At 34.1% G+C, this 16,108-nt stretch overlaps 3 protein-coding genes across 4 annotated transcripts; 1 reads left to right on the forward strand and 2 right to left on the reverse strand.

Moving 5' to 3' along the window:
- Positions 1 to 1,118: 1,118 nt before the first annotated feature.
- Positions 1,119 to 3,079, reverse strand: LOC129800821 (transcription factor grauzone-like). Its single transcript, XM_055845490.1, has 2 exons — positions 2,825 to 3,079; positions 1,119 to 2,752 (listed from the first exon to the last, which is right to left on the reverse strand). The coding sequence occupies exons 1-2, from the start codon at positions 2,984 to 2,986 to the stop codon at positions 1,202 to 1,204; spliced, it is 1,713 nt and encodes a 570-aa protein (XP_055701465.1). The 5' UTR covers positions 2,987 to 3,079; the 3' UTR covers positions 1,119 to 1,201.
- A 2,470-nt stretch (positions 3,080 to 5,549) lies between these two features.
- LOC129800823 (PR domain zinc finger protein 5-like) lies at positions 5,550 to 7,395 on the forward strand. Its single transcript, XM_055845492.1, has 2 exons — positions 5,550 to 5,805; positions 5,863 to 7,395. Exons 1-2 carry the CDS (start codon positions 5,632 to 5,634, stop codon positions 7,327 to 7,329), a joined length of 1,641 nt encoding a protein of 546 aa, XP_055701467.1. The 5' UTR covers positions 5,550 to 5,631; the 3' UTR covers positions 7,330 to 7,395.
- A 2,829-nt stretch (positions 7,396 to 10,224) lies between these two features.
- Positions 10,225 to 12,479, reverse strand: LOC129800824 (transcription factor grauzone-like). Of its 2 annotated transcripts, XM_055845493.1 has the most exons (2): positions 12,263 to 12,479; positions 10,225 to 12,186 (listed from the first exon to the last, which is right to left on the reverse strand). In XM_055845493.1, exons 1-2 carry the CDS (start codon positions 12,428 to 12,430, stop codon positions 10,789 to 10,791), a joined length of 1,566 nt encoding a protein of 521 aa, XP_055701468.1. In that variant the 5' UTR covers positions 12,431 to 12,479; the 3' UTR covers positions 10,225 to 10,788. The 2 variants fall into 2 exon arrangements, with proteins under 2 accessions (XP_055701468.1, XP_055701469.1); XM_055845494.1 differs by lacking the exon at positions 12,263 to 12,479 and having other exon boundaries at positions 10,225 to 12,187.
- Between the last annotated feature and the right edge of the window lie 3,629 nt (positions 12,480 to 16,108).

Raw genomic sequence — 16,108 nt, forward strand, 5'->3', positions numbered from 1 at the left:
TTATAATACGGAAAAACTTCTCACTTTTTTTTTTTAAATATTTAGCATAACGATCACGAGTGCAGAAAAATTCCCATACGCATTGTATGTGAAAGTAAAAAATTGGCTTCAACTTTGAAGGCCACTCGCCGGGGACTAGACTGTTATAGAGGAATTCTATCAGTATGATAATGTCATATGACAAACTTTGAATTTTTCTTGTGCTAAATTCGGATGAATTAATCAAAAAGCCGTTTCATGTTAATTACTAAGAGCGTCGTAGAGCTTCTTGCAATGGTCATTCGATTATTACTTGACTTTAACGTTGTCCTGCTCCCGTTCACTACAAATATTTGACATATGACATTGTCATTTATTACAGTATTCCCCTGCAGTTACGGGTCCCGGTCAAAATCCTGAAAGCCAAAATCTCGAAAGCCAAAATCCCGAACGCTAAAATCCCAAAAGCCAAAATCCCGAATGGGCCAAAATCCCGAAAGCCAAAATCTCGAATTTTTAAAAGTGTCATAGCTACTCCCACCATTGCATCCGGATTTGCTGGAGGCAAAGGGAAATCTTCTGTGTCTTGGGAAATTATTCTAAACATTTTCCTCCACATAACTTCATCCTTTTCACGATTTTGAACATTCGGGATATTGGCTTTCGAAATTTTGGTTTTCGGGATTTTGGCTTTCAGGATTTTGGCTTTCGGGATTTTGGCTGCCACCGATACATACATATATCACCATCCACCCCCTGAGATCACTTTTCTCAACATGTGTTTACGTTGTGATTTCTGAAAAATGATGTCACGTTTTTTGTCTATCCGTTCATGTGGCCGTTACTAAGCCTAGAGGACAAACGGTTAGAAATAGAAACTTGGGAACTTCGACGAAAGCCCCGTCCCATTTTTTAAGTCGGTCCAAGGACACGTCGTGCAATTTTTTTTTATTACTGCTCGAACTCAACTCCGGTATCTGACGGATTATGTTGCATTCAAATCTTTCAGCGTTCGTCAGAAGCAGCTTGTTTTCTCAATTGAAAAAAAAAAACACTTATAAATTTTTCTCCAAAGCTTTCGACCCTTGGTACGGGTCTTCCTCAGTAGGCTGAGAAAACATCTAAGTAACTTTTAATTATTTAGTCGTGAATAAAATGATTTATTTTGTTTTGTGAAAAATCATACAGTTCAATTTAAAATTAATTTACACAAATTGTTGTTCTACTTATTTGCTTCAATTTCGTAGAGATTTTCCGAAGTTTTCTTCTGCTTCATGGCCTCATACTCAATAGGATGCTTCCGCTTTTGATGAACGTACTTGTTGGCATTGCTGTTGAATTGCTTGGGACAGAAAAGGCAAGTGTAGAGAATTTGACTGGACGTATGAGTTGCCATGTGCTCCCTAAGTCCGATCGGTGTTTTAAATGCGCTACTGCAGAGATTGCACTTGTGCTTTCTCTCGCGGACATGAACATATTTAATGTGCTCATGCAAAGCCAAGCTATTGGGTGATTCTTTGTTGCACAGATGACACCGAAACACCTGGCCAGAATCATTGTGGCGCTTCATGTGAAGCTTCAGTTGGGCTTTATACTTAAATGAATTTCCACACACGGGACATGGCAGTTTTTCAATTTTTTCCCCGGTGTGAGTTTTTTGATGTCGCAGGAATACATCCTTGTTCTTGAACATCTTTGCGCAAATCTCACAGACATGATAAGCCACTTCCTCGTGCATCTGCTTAATGTGAATTTGCAGATTAGCCTTGAAGGCGAAGGCTTTGCTGCAATGAGGACAAATGTGGCTTTTTTCTGCATCTGTAACATGGACATATGAATGCTTCTTGTACCGAATCATGCTCATGAAAGTTTTTGGGCAATTTGGACACTTGTACTTGTGCAATTCAGGTGGAGTATGGCTATTTTCCGTATGCAGACGTAGGCCATACTTATTCTTGAACGTCTTAGCGCAGTGACAGCATTTGAAGGCGTCAGGATTCATATGATGGTCAAAATGCTGTAGAATCTTCGACGGACGATTAAATTTAACATTGCAACAGACAACGTACCCTTTGCGTTTGTGGATTTCCCGGTAGTGGGCCTGTAAGTCTTTCAATTTTGTGTACGATTGCTGGCACAAATTGCAGTCCATCTTGAAGAATTCCTCAATCTTCCTTATATTCTCTTCAGCAATTTCCTTGTTGTACTTTCGGTCTACTCGTTTGATTGAAAGAGTACGTTTGGGTACTACAGTTCCCTTGCGAGGCCTTCCTCTCTTCCGAGTAACTTTCACTGGCTCCTTCTCCTTAGTCTCCTCATCTTCACTCGTACTTTCCTGCACATAGGGAGATCCAGGCTGAGATTCTGGTGACGGAGGAGGAGATTTCTCCATTTCAAGTGGAGATTGCGGTGCAGGTGGAATTTCTTCTATTTCAACCTTTGTCTCAGGAATTACTTGCTTCCGAGGACGCCCTCGCTTTTTTGGCGGTGATTTATCCGCCGGAGGCTCCTTCTGCAATACCTTTCTCAAGGACCTCTTCCTTGTAGTCACCTTCTCTTCCAGCCCATCACTTTCTACATCCACTTCCAGAGGCATTGACTGTATATCAATCATCTCTATATCGGGCTTGATCTCTAAATCCTTCAAGTCTCCATAGAGATTCCGGAGAGTTGATTCACTCTCCCGGATAGTCGATACAAACCTTACACATACCTTTGCTGTATCCAAGCATTTCCGACAAATGAACTTGGGCCAATTGTCTGTTTCTTGGATCTGCAATTGATCGCAAATCGTTACACGCAATAAAACTAAAAAATATGTGAAAAATAAGCGGTTTGACCTCACCGTAAGTCCAAGACATGTTTTGAGAGATTCATGAAGATTATCGAGAAATACTGACGAATACTCGTAAGTTTTTGCAACACACAAACGACACAATTCATCACCCTTTACTCTTATTTCCTGTTTAATTAAGAATTTACTATCCAAATCTTGATTGTTCGACATGTTTGTAAACTTTTTAGTGATGATATTTTGACAGCTCTGTGGCGGATTTTTTTCGTGTCGTAAAATTTTCGAAAAGCTCCTTGAAAGCTCACTTTCGACGAGTTTTGTTGAAGTGTCACTTTGAATGCTCTGAATTCACAGCCTGCCGAAACGGCATTGCATTAGTGTGCGAGTGGTTAGAACCTTAGTTATTATCCCATTGAAATCTGCCATATTTTCTTGGTTTTTCGCAATTTTCCTAAATATTTCGTGAGAAAAAACAATCACAGTAGTTAAAGAAATTAGTTTCCAACAGATATTGATGGAAAACTGGTGAAAACTGTCCGGGAATTTATTACAATCACGCAAATAAAAAATAACTTGAAACTTCGGAAACTGCAAATCTGGGGTGGCATGATAACTTATTTTCGACACTATCGACTGTCGATTCTGAAAAATTTAAACAATAGCTGCACTTCCTGTAACTAATATAAATGTTTATCAACAGTCTCATTCTTTTAAGAATGTCACAATGAATGGTTCAACAATGCGTAAAATGTCGACTTTCACTTAATCTAACAGATATAGATTTATCGATACTATCGATTCGATAGTATCGAAAAGTTGTCATTCCACCCCTGCAAATGACGCTTCATGATGCGTCGTTAGCAAGAAATGCTGATACAAAGCAGAAATTGAATATCTCGTCACTCACAGACGTCGGATGACCACCAAATATCTACTAATTGTAGATCTTGGTCCCAGCAACAATATATCTCTCGGAGTAATATAAATCTAAGACGACTTAGCATGTATACATAAAAAAGGTCCAACAAGAAGCCGGGTTCTCACCGAGATTTTTTGGTATAAAGAGCCGAATTCATTGTATTTATTTCTGTTCTTCAGTGTAAATTGAAATTAGCAAAGTACGGTAACTGTTAATGTACTAAAGAAATTTAATAAGTTTCTGAATATTGTACATAGAAGGAACTACTGTAAAATGAAAGAGTGAGAAGGTCACTTATAACTGAACTGTCGAAGAGTCACCATATGAAAAGTAAGCCTCTGAAATAAAGTCTAACATTTTTCCTGAAAAGGTGAGTTCTTAGATATTATCGGTTAAACTGTAGTGATACACCCTGTATCACCTAAATAATATTTTATAAATTAAGCAATTTGTCATTTCTTAGAGTAAGCAAAATTTGTAAAGTAAAATTATGCTAAATATTGTGATCAGTTCCAATAAAGCACTCAACAAAAGAAGTCGAGTCTCTTCAAAGCTGTACTACAAGGAACATAATCAACACTACTGGTACTCAATCAGCTTGAGTATTCAATTGTTGTTATCTATCCTCTGAACCAACTCAATAATTTGAAGGAATTCTTAAGCCAGATCATGAACTTGGAAAAATTTTAGGCTAAAGAGCATAATACGAAATATAAAGCGCCATATTTAGGTCCTAACTTTTTTATTATTTTTAAGATTAAAGTAAAATAAAGTGATATATGGAATGATTTCGAAAATAATAGAAGTCAGTAGATAAAGATAGTACAAAAAACATTAAATAAATCTTAATAGAATTGAGCATACGCAGCATCACGCATCATTCTATTTTCAAAAAAGAGTTCTCAATGTGGCTGCTTCAATGTAGATTTCAATGTAGTAAATATAATCTGTTTGGCATATACGATCAGTGATTTAGGGGTTTCTGCTGTTTACCTGATGATTTCGGTAGTGAAGTCGGTCAGCAGCCGCAACTAAGCATACTTGAGGAGAAATAGATTGAATTGAATTGAATAATAAGAGAATGTAATATTATTATTATTATTAAACTTTTAAGACTTTGTTAATATCGCCTTTGGTTTTGAGTGCTTAATGAACTTTGTGCATTTTTTAAGGTTTAGTGTGTATGTAGAATTTTGATTGATTGTTCATTATTAGAGAATGTAATAAATATATATAAAAAAGCATAAGAAAAAAGCTAAAAGTAACAGAATAGAAAAATTATTTATTTATTATTAATTTTTTATGGTTTGTTAGGACTGGCTTCTTCCCAACGGTCAAACCCCCCGTTGGTATTTAAATTGACATCATAGATGTCAATTTTTTTGGAGTGTCGCCGATTTCTTCTAAAAGCGTTACTAGTGTTAACCTGTGAGTTACCCCTTCGGAAGGGATACCGTAAAGAGGATTAGCATTAAGAGTTAGTACATCTTTGATTGTCGCGTCGTAGGGAACAGATCGTTAGGAGGAACGTTGAAGGTTCTGGAGAAACTTGTAGCGGCCAAGGCGCTCATCCATGTGATTGCCTTAAGGGCCTTAAAGGAAAGGATGACAGTTTATGGCACAGTAATTCTTAATTTCAAGAAAATATAAAGGTCTTTTAGAAGGAAATGAATTTATGAACACTAAAGTTCTTAGTTCATTTGCGATCAGTGGTTTTCGAAACAGGGGAAAGTGCCCATGCTTCGTACGATCCCAAGCTTCAATAAATCAAATAAATTTAAAAAACCGGGCATTTTCTCCTACCTATGAAAGCTTTATATGTATGAGTAAAATTGTATGCTTAATATCTATGGTACGGCAGTCGTTGATTTAAAGCGGCAATGGATAAAGAGCAGTGATATTAATTCTCGTATTTACACAATTATAAGTGACGACAAATATGTCAATAAACAAGGACTTACCAGGATTAGTAGATAGTAAACTCTTTATAAAAACAGAAATTGAAACAGAAGGACATGAATTGTGTCGTTTGTGCGTTGCAAATTCCTTACAATATTCGTCAATATTCCTTGACAATCTTCATCTATCTCTCAGGACATACCTTGGATTACAGGTGGAATACATATAATTTAATTTATGCTTTTCAATTTTTCACATTAAATCCTTTCAGATAGAAGAAACGGATAATTGGCCTAAGTTCATTTGCCGAAAATGCTTCGATACGGCAAATGTATGCGTGGAATTCATCTCAACGATACGGGAAAGCGAATCCACTTTGAAAAGTATATACGGAGATTTAAGAGATTTGGACAGAAAACCTGGCATTGAAATAGTAGATATAAGGTCAGTCCCTCAATATGAATTTGAGGTGAAAAGGGAAGAGGTAGATGAAGAGGTTCCTTCGAGGAGGAGGTCCGTGAGAAAGGTAGTAAAAAAGCCCATCAAGACATCACCAAAGAAGAGAGGACGACCTCGGAAGCATAAGATCCCGGATGAAGATTTAGTAAAACACGAATCAGATGCACTGTTCTTAGAGTCTCACTCTTCAAATCTGATAGTTAAGTCGTCCCCAGTGTCTGACTCTCAACCAGAATCGCCATTTGTTCAAAACGATGCAAGTGAAGATGAGAAAATTGAAGAGAAACCAGGAAAAATTACCCGTAAGAAATTAGACATCTCAGAGTATACAAGGAAGGTTGAAGAATTTTTTAAGATGGACTGTGACATATGTGACCAATCATGCAATACACTACCAAATCTACAAAATCACTACCGTACAGTTCACAATCGAAAAGGATATGTGATGTGCTGCAATATAAAGCTCAATCGACGATCGAAAGTCCTGCAACATTTGGAACTTCATAAAAATCCAAATGCCTTTCAGTGCACCCAATGCTCAAAGACATTTAAGAATAAGGAGGGTTTGCAATTGCATACAGTAAACAGTCATACTCCCAAAGAACTTCATAAGTACAAATGCTCCAAATGTCCAAAAACATTTATGAGTCCCTTTCGATTTAATGCCCATTCCCTTGTACATGTTACTGAAGAGGAAAAGGATCATATTTGTCCGCACTGCAATAAGGCATTTCCAGCAAAAGCCAATCTTCGCAATCACATTAAAAATATGCACGAAGAAGTGGATTATCATGTCTGTGAAATCTGCGCAAAAATGTTCAAGAGCAAGGATTTCCTACGCCATCTGACAACCCATTCAGACGAGAAGGTTGAAAAAACTCTTCCATGTCCAATATGTGGCAAATTATTCCGGTACAAGAGTCAACTGAATCACCACATTGAACGTCACAATGATTCTGGTCAGGTATTTCGATGTCATCTTTGCAATAAGGAAGCACCCAATAAATCTGCTTTGCAGAAACATATAAGATTTGTTCACATCCGCGAAAAGAAACATAAATGTAATCTCTGTGAAAGTGCTTTTAAAACACCTTTGGGATTGCGAGAACACATGGCAACTCATACGTCTAATCAAATCCTCTACACCTGTCTCTTCTGCCCCAAACAATTCAACAGCAATGCTAATAAGTACGTTCATCAGAAACGGAAGCATCCTGTGGAATATGAGGCCATGAAGAATAAAAAGGAAACTGGAAATCTCCATAACATGGAATCATAAGTCGGACAGTGCTGAAAACCGGACACATCAAAACTCGAAGTATAAAAGACGGTTGTGGCATACAAATATGAAGTTGAGCTATCTTTCTTAGTGTCCGCCTTTCCAAATTTCACCCTATTCAGTGTAGCAATTTGTTTTAAGTTGTATGAAGTATAAAATTATTATATATTATACATATAATATTATTCTTTAATAAAAAAAATAATAAAATAACTAGAATCTCCAATTTGCTTAGGCACCGCATATATAATTTTGTCAGCAAAATATTAGATTTCCACGTAACTGAATTAGGGATCGTCAGGTTAAGAAAAATTATCCAAAAATTGCTTAAAATATAGACAGGGGAGACTAGGGCAAAAAGTCACAAATCGAAAAATTCAAAATTCAATATCTTCCAGGTAAACAAAGATAGCGGCTCAATTTTTTTTCTATAGATAGCCTCCATATAGACCTTCTTCAATGTCGTAAGTTTCTTAGAATTCGAACAAGGAATTTAGAAAATAAAAAATATCGAAATTTTTAGCCCTATTTTTGAAATATTTTCCTTGCAGAAGATAACAATTATTACCTGCTTATTTTCCAAAATTTATGCACTGGTGAATATTTTCTAAATAATTTGGATTTTTTGAATACGAATCCGCTATCTATTTTAGAATTTCACAAAAGTTCTTTTCTCCAGAAATCCTTTTATTAAAAACGACCACTTGGGGTAAAAAGTAACAAAAGGTATAGAGCAAAAAGTAACTAAAAGCGAAGCAATTTCTGATGTCTCACGGTTGTTGTTGCGTGTTTTTTTTTCTAAAATAGCTTGAAAAGCGCTTTTCTCGTTTTCTCATTTTTCTCACAGAGAAAACGGTGTTTTACAAAGGTGTGTAGATGAATAAATTTTCTATGAAAATATGACCTATAGATATTTTTTCAAATTTACGGAAGCCCGTAATGAAGCGCATCAAAATATGATAATACCCAATGTCTGGTACTATTTGCCCCAGCATTTTTGAGAATAGTCACAAAATTACCTTTTAGAAATTGGCTCGATAAACGTATTTCCTTACAAAATAGTGGAAAATTACTTTTACAAAATTGTAGAGCGGTAAATTTCCTATAAAACTGCACTAACTAGAAATTTTTGAAGCGCTCGAGCAGCTTGTAAAAAATAAAATATCCGTTTTGTGACTTTTTGCCCCAGACTCCCCTAATAAATCAATTCTTGGCTTTTTTGTATGTGTCAATGGGAACTCTAAATCCATTTTTTTATAATTTGTATATTTTTTTATTAAAAAAAATAATAAAAATGGTATTGTAATGGCCCCGGAACACCTTTTAGATCAGGAAAATTTCATGAAGTCAAAATTCATATCTCCTTCTTTCTTGAAAGTTTTGCATGTGTCTGTCTTACTCTTTCATACTCTTCTTCTTCATTTAAACGTCACGACAAATTAAATTCAGTTCAATCCAATTTCGAGACCGATAGAGTGGAATAGACTTATGCAAATCTTTCGAGAAGGAAAGGGACACGAATTTTGATTTCATAAGATTTTACCGATCAAAAGGTGTGCTGCATTGTATTGTATTGTACTGTATATATTTTTTCATTATCATTAATAACGCATGCATAATGCATGCATAAAGAATATTAACTAAAAATAGGTATAATTACAAATCGACAGAATTAATTCATGTGAAAAACGAGTCGTCTGGGAAGGAATAATGGTAAAGTAGTAGTTACTATTTTCTTGAAAATCCTACGAGAAAAATGATTTCGATAATTGAAAGCAAAAAGCGAATAATTTTTAAAAATACATTGTATCTTGTGTAGACAATCCGTCCTACAAACCGGAGTGACATGATAACTTCTCTTCGATAGTATCGACTGTCGATTATGAAAAATTCAAACGATAGCTATACTTTTTGTAGCTATTACAAAATTTGTAAATATTTAAGCAACAAAATTGTGAAATTTGGTTTCAATTTTTTTAATCTCCAAAAAGTTACTCAAATTTATTCAAAGGACCTTAGTGTATAAGAATTAGGGATAAATTTAAACGGCTCGAACTCTAAAAGAGAGCAGTTTTCACAATCCATTTGTTTTTTTCAAATTCTCACCATCCTGGCTGCTAAACGGTAAGAGATATTGACTTCCGGTCTCCAGTGACCCCCTCTACAAGTCAGCATGCTCTAGCCGAACTAACTTACCCAAAGTACCCCCCATCCCTTCTATCCTCTCCAAAAACATATTTTTTTGGCATTACAAAAAATTGGCCTAGCGATTTCAATGATTTTCGGGTATGTTTTGTAGTTAGACGAGCTGGATATTTCGTCCTTAGACACCTTTCACCGCTTAATTCGCCATATTGAATTATTCAAGGTCAAAGGTTAACCACCCTGGAGGGCCTAATTTTCAATGGATTTGGACAAATTTGGACATTTTTGAAAGATCCTGAAATTCTGAACCCGAATGCACCGGTCAGAATTGGCGGTGAATCGGTAAAGTAACAGTAATAGCCTTAATTTAAAAATACTGTTTTTACTGTTACATTTTACAAGGTAAATATTCTCAAGAATCGTCCTGAATGTATTTGAGCCGTTGCTGCTTTTGAGAAAATTATCATAAAGCTACGATACGCAGCTCACTTAACCCTTTAAGGACGATTGGATTGCCAGTGGCCCAAAAACAACATTTTTGCTACGGTGTCTTAAGTTATATTTTGCTCTAAAAAATAAAAAATAAGATGTTTGCGGACCCCAGATTTTTGGCCTTCTCATCCTTAAAAGGTTAACTTTTTTATACATAATCCAATCTTAATTGACGGATTGCCAAACTAAAACACTTTTAAACAAAAGTGCTCGAAAATGTTTTTTTTAAATATTTTTTTAATAAACAAAATTACTAAATGATTTATAAATAATTTATTGATGTCTTTCAGTTGATAAAAAATCAATTTTTGTGCATTTTTCTCCTTTACAGCTTCAGTTACATTTTTTTTAAAGTTTAACTGTGTTATCACACTTGCACATTAAAATTTTAATATGATTCACATTAATTGTCGCTGGTGAGAGTCCAAATGTGTAATTTGTGTGTTTGAATCATTTTATATTCAAAATTTGATCTATTTGTTGATGAAAAGGCAGACTTGGCCCGCAAAATTTGATATAAATTGATTTATAGCATTAATGCGAAAAATTAATGAGAATTTCTCATTAATTTTTTAATGTGAAAAATATTTATGCTTTAGGTAAATTTAAACTTATTTTTGCAGGCCAAGTCCACTTCTTTATCAATAAATAGAAAAACCCCAAATATTAAGTGACTCAAAGACAGAAATAACATATTTGGACGCTCACAAGCGACAATTAATGTGAATCACATTAAAATTTTAATGTACAAGTGTGATAACGCCGTTAACTCTCATTCCGTTCAGTGTTCAATCTAAAACACTTCACATTGAATTACTTTTCTCACTTTTCTGCATTCTTTTTCTCTTGAAGCTCTTTGTATTCTGCTGGATGCTGATGTTTCTGGTGAAAATATTTGGACGTGCGACATTTGAATCTTTTGTAACAGAATATACAAGTGTAAAGAACTTCCCCAGAATGGAGGCAAATAATATGCTGCTTCAGTGCTCGAGGTGTCTTAAAGGCACTGTCGCATTGAGTGCATTTATGTTTCTTCTCTTTAATGTGAACATAATTAATATGGGCATTAAGTGCAGGACCATTTGGTGCATTTTTCCCGCAGATATGACAAACGAATGCCTCTCCAGAGTCATTATGCCGCAACATATGCCTCTTGAGATGATAGTCGTAGACGAAGGTTTTATCACAAGTATTGCAGGAAAATTTCTTCAGTCTTTCTTTACTGTGGGTCTTCAAATGACGACGAAATACTTCACGATTGTTGAATATCTTGGCACAAACCTCACAAATGTGCTCAGAAGGTCTCTTATTGTGCACTTGTTCAATATGAATCCTCAAATTGGCCTTAAACGAAAATGCTTTGTTGCACTTCGAACACTTGTTCATCTTTTTATCTTCCGGAAGATGCACAAAGGCATGTTTCTTGTACCTTTCCATGGTCATAAATGTGGCTGGGCACTTGTCGCATATGAATTTATGAAATTCCCTTGGGGTATGGCTGTTTTTCATGTGAAGATGCAAATTGTACTTGGTCCTGGACAACTTTCCGCACTCTACGCACTTAAATGCCGATGGATTGAGATGGAGTTCCATGTGCTCTTCAATTTTGCATCTGTGCTTGAATTTGGATTTACAGCATACCACATAGGCCTTCTGTTTGTGCTCCTTCCGGAAATGACTTTGTAGATCTTTGAGTTTTGAACATTTTTTCCCACAAAGTTCACAATCCATCTTGAAGAAATCCTCTATTCGTTCGAGCTGTTTTTCCCTCTCGACTTTATCATATCGAAAGCTTCTGTTTAATTCTGAAGATTTAACATTTTTCTCTGGAATGTTATTTGCAGGGGTGCTATTGAGAATCTCAAGTGGATCAGATCTAGAATAATTTCCATTAGGGCAATCATTTGCAAGAACTTCATTAAAGGATGATACGCTATTGTCATCATCTTTAACTATTTCAGTATCTTCAATTGCGGAATTTGAATTAACAGAAATTTCGTCGTCAGATATTTTACAAAAGACATCTTGTACATAATTAGGATTCCCCTTCACGTCTACAACTTGAATATCTGGTTTTAAATTAATTTGTTTCAAATTCCCAAGAAGATCATAGAGAAGCTTCTCACTGCTGCGGATTTTAACGAGGAATTTTACTGCAATTTTCATTTGGTCACAACAAATTTTGCAAATATTTTTCGGCCAGCTGTCCGTCTCTTTTACCTGTATTAAGACATTTATTAAGATTACCATCAACAATTTATCAATTAAAACACAAAAAAGCATTTTCCATACTCACATAGATTCCAAAAAATGTGTACAGACATTCTTGAAGATTTTCTTTAAAAATACAATGATATTCTGTGAAGCTTTTTACACAAATTCTGCATATTTCTGCTCCTTCACTTTTTAATTCTTCTTTAAAATTTAAACTTAAAGTGTTATCCAATTCACTAAAAGAGGACATTTTTGTGGAAGCAATTTTAATAAACAAAAGCTTTTTGTCAAACACACTGGTCTAAGAATCGTATACACATTTATACAATTTTCGAATCTTTTATGAATGAATTCACACTGACTGTATGGATGTAGTTGTCAGAGAGGACGTCGGTTCGGTACACATCGGTTTCTTAAGATTTTAAACTTTATTTTTAAATCATAACTTGTGATATAGTATACTTGAGAAGAGCAATAATACTTAATAATAATAATAAAAATATACTTGAGACGAGGTATATTATTCATGGATTTTCTGAATAAAATAGGCCACTTTTGCTCTAAATGACTTATAAGTTGAAAAAAAAATGAAATAAAAAAGTATTTGTTCTATTAATTGTCTGCTATAATGCTAAATAATCGAAAAAATAAATATATCTTGTAGCGTTAATTAAAAAGTTATTATGCTGCTTAATAAAAAATTATATACTAATTTCACTTCAATTTTTCCTCAATTATATGTTTAGTTACGGGGGCTGCTCATGATAATCGATCATACAATACAATGATCGATCTCATCAGGTAAACGGCAGAAACCATTGAATCCTGAATAATTGATCGTATAAGCCAAAATCGTATAACCCAATGAGTTCCCAATGAGTTCCAGCTTAGCCAAGAAGGCACATTTTGCTGAAACTGAAATTTATGGGTGCGAAAGAACGAGAAGAGGTTATTTTAAGAGTATCGAAAATTATTTTAAGTTGGATGGTGAAGGGAGCAGGGAAGATAAGAAAGGAACAATTACCCACGATCCTCGATTTAATTTTTAAACCTTTACAATTCTTGAGAATACTTTACAGGAAAGACCACATTACGCAACAGAAATCAGATTTTTCAAAACTTCCTGGTCACTTTTTTTATATTTTAAACGGTTTAGAGTTTAAAGTTTAGAGGCAGTTTTGTAACCATTGTAAACCTTTTATCAGTGAAAAGCCATGTGAAGATTTTATAAAGTTCTTGTATGCAATACATTCTATAATTTATTAAAAAAAATGTCCTTCAACCCGAATACTAATTCTGGATTCCAACACGGAACCTACTATGGTCTTATTGCCGAAGTTCCGAAAGAGTACATGCGATTTCTCATCTTTTAACTTGACTTTTATTGAGTAATTCAATAAATAACTCCTGCTGTATATTGTATATTTCCTCACTAAAATTCTCTACTTTTTAATTATGCGCACCTAACAATTACAAATCGGTATATTGTCATCTCAACAACCATCCTTGAACAATTTTGAAGTTTAAAACTTTAAAATAAAATGAGACAAATTTCACAGCTATTAATCTAGATCTAGATTCTAGAATGAAACTGTCAAATTCAGTAAATTTCAAAGAAGCCTTTAATTCAAAGTCTTAAATCTTTAATTAGAATTCTATTTAAATTCATTTCTGTTTTTGATGCAAAACCCTATGAAGTCATCGTCGTTTTATCGTCGATTACAACATCCGGGATGAAAACGATGGAAAATAATAACTTCATTTTTGCGATTTCGTGATATATACATTTTTGGAATCTGCGTAATTTTTTTGAGAAAAAAAAACTTCTAAACTTCAATTAAAAATTATTTTAAATAAAAATTATCGTAACTAGTTGTTTGAATTCGATAAAATTTATTAGCATTTCTCGTAACTTCCATTTTTGATAAAGTTACGATAAATTTTCATACAAAATTTTCTCTAATCAGCATTTTTCGTAACTTTCTCGTAACTGTCACAATAATATGCATTCGATTTTCAACATTTATCGTAACTTCTTATGCTCAGCGAAACTTCTTTATGATTTTTCTATCATTATTGAAGTTGGTCCAGAGTATCCAAATGATCCTGGACATGTGTTAGAACATATTCATGGCCACATAATTCTGAAAAGAACTCTAATACGCTAGAAAGGAATAAGGAGGAGGCAAAAAACGGATATGTCTGGGACGGTAAGAAATTCATATTGCTCATAAACTGATTTTCAATCTAAAATTTTGCAATTTCATGATTTATATATTTCAGATATCAAATTATCCGTTCGGAAGAAAATAGGAAAGTTTAATTCGTGAGCACAGGATTTGAGAAAAGCGTCAAGGGATAAAGGTAAGGAATACGTAAGAAAGAAAAAGGAAGACTACAACCTTTTCTGCTACATCACCAAACCAGTTTTAGGTGCAATTGAAAAAATGCGTTTTGGAGTTCAGCTTCGTATGGAAAAAAGGATTTAAAAAACATTTCATATTTTATTCCAAAAGAAGAGCAGTAACAAAAAATTCAAGATGAACTGAAACCAATAAAAGATGAAAAAATGAACTGAATTTAATTTTTGTTTTGTTAAAATTCCCTTTTTTTAATATATTCTCCTTTATCACTTGCTCTAAAACATAAATACAATTGATATTAAACAAAAAGTTCGCAATATTCTCCTCTAGTTGATCAAAAACATTGTAATGTTGTGCAGTTGAAATTTATCGTAACTTCAAATATCGCCATATATTCAAGTTACGGCTTTATCAACGATGGAAGTTACGATAAAATCTTATTGTGTTTCTTCATATGTATATCCTTATTTCTTAGCTTTTAAATAATTTTATAAAGATTTTCTCAAGTTAACTTACAGTTTATTTGTGTCACTTTTATTATTTTGACTCAAAAGTATCACATTCGGGGCTGATTTTCAAGAAAAATAAAGCTGAACTGAAAATTTCGTCTCCTGGTTGTCAAAAGGAAGTTACAACAAATGCTGATTGAACTAATGAATTATGTCAATTCAATGACTGAACAAAAACAATATACATATTTCTTTTCTTTTGTCTGAGCATAAATATACACATCGAGAGTTTCATGGTTCTACCTTTCAAATATGTTTTTTTATGATTTAGCTCCTTGTCACTCTAAATGAAGGGCAAATTTTCCTGAAATTAGAATGACAAGGGTTCAACTTGAAAACAAAATTTCGCAAACAATCAAAAAGAGTAAAATTCTGAAAAACTTTTCTAATAACAAAATTTTATGACTTATCTGAAAATTTATTAAATTCTGTTTCTAAGCGCATTAAAATCTCAAAATCACCAAAAGAATCTAAGAGCTAATTTGCATATCAATAATTATTGTGATGTAAAATTGCACTATATTGCACCTGTTGGGGAAACGCGCTACCTTCGGATTCAAACGCCTCAGACTTCGAACAATTCATTTCTTTCAATATGTTTTTAATAAATTTGACTCATTATAATATAATATTTTATTAGATAGTCCAATGCCTCAAATTTTTTGAAAATAGCCATGGGTCAAATTAATTGAACGTAGAAAGAATAAAGTTGTCCGAAGCTACAGTCGTCCGAAAGTAGCGCGCTTTCCCTATTTTAAACCTATCAAACAAAGAAAGATATGGCAAAGCGTCAGGTTAATAATGCGAAGATCAACTTATGGGGGTCCATGAATACCTGAAATTTATATCTCTAACCGTTTGGCCTGTAAATCTTTTAACAGAAAATGCAAGTGACACCATTTCTTATAAATCTTCTGATTCGGAAAGACATGTCAAGAATTTTAGTTCTCAGAGGTATTAGGTGGAAAATTTCAGTTGACCTACATTAAGAATCTCACCTACAAAGTGACCTAATGGACTTTCATGATAAAATTGGGATTTTTTTCGGACTTCAAA

This window comes from Phlebotomus papatasi, chromosome 2, assembly GCF_024763615.1.
Source record: "Phlebotomus papatasi isolate M1 chromosome 2, Ppap_2.1, whole genome shotgun sequence".
Taxonomy (NCBI): Eukaryota; Metazoa; Arthropoda; class Insecta; order Diptera; family Psychodidae; genus Phlebotomus; species Phlebotomus papatasi.

Bases quoted from the DNA above. Each gene is read 5' to 3' on its own strand.
- LOC129800821 (XM_055845490.1), bottom strand. From the start codon at position 2,986: ATGTCGAACAATCAAGATTTGGATAGTAAATTCTTAATTAAACAGGAA. The intron at 2,753-2,824 runs GTGAGGTCAAAC...GATCAATTGCAG, and splicing joins AAACATGTCTTGGACTTACG to ATCCAAGAAACAGACAATTG.
- LOC129800823 (XM_055845492.1), top strand. From the start codon at position 5,632: ATGTCAATAAACAAGGACTTACCAGGATTAGTAGATAGTAAACTCTTT. The intron at 5,806-5,862 runs GTGGAATACATA...AAATCCTTTCAG, and splicing joins GGACATACCTTGGATTACAG to ATAGAAGAAACGGATAATTG.
- LOC129800824 (XM_055845493.1), bottom strand. From the start codon at position 12,430: ATGTCCTCTTTTAGTGAATTGGATAACACTTTAAGTTTAAATTTTAAA. The intron at 12,187-12,262 runs GTGAGTATGGAA...GTCTTAATACAG, and splicing joins ACACATTTTTTGGAATCTAT to GTAAAAGAGACGGACAGCTG.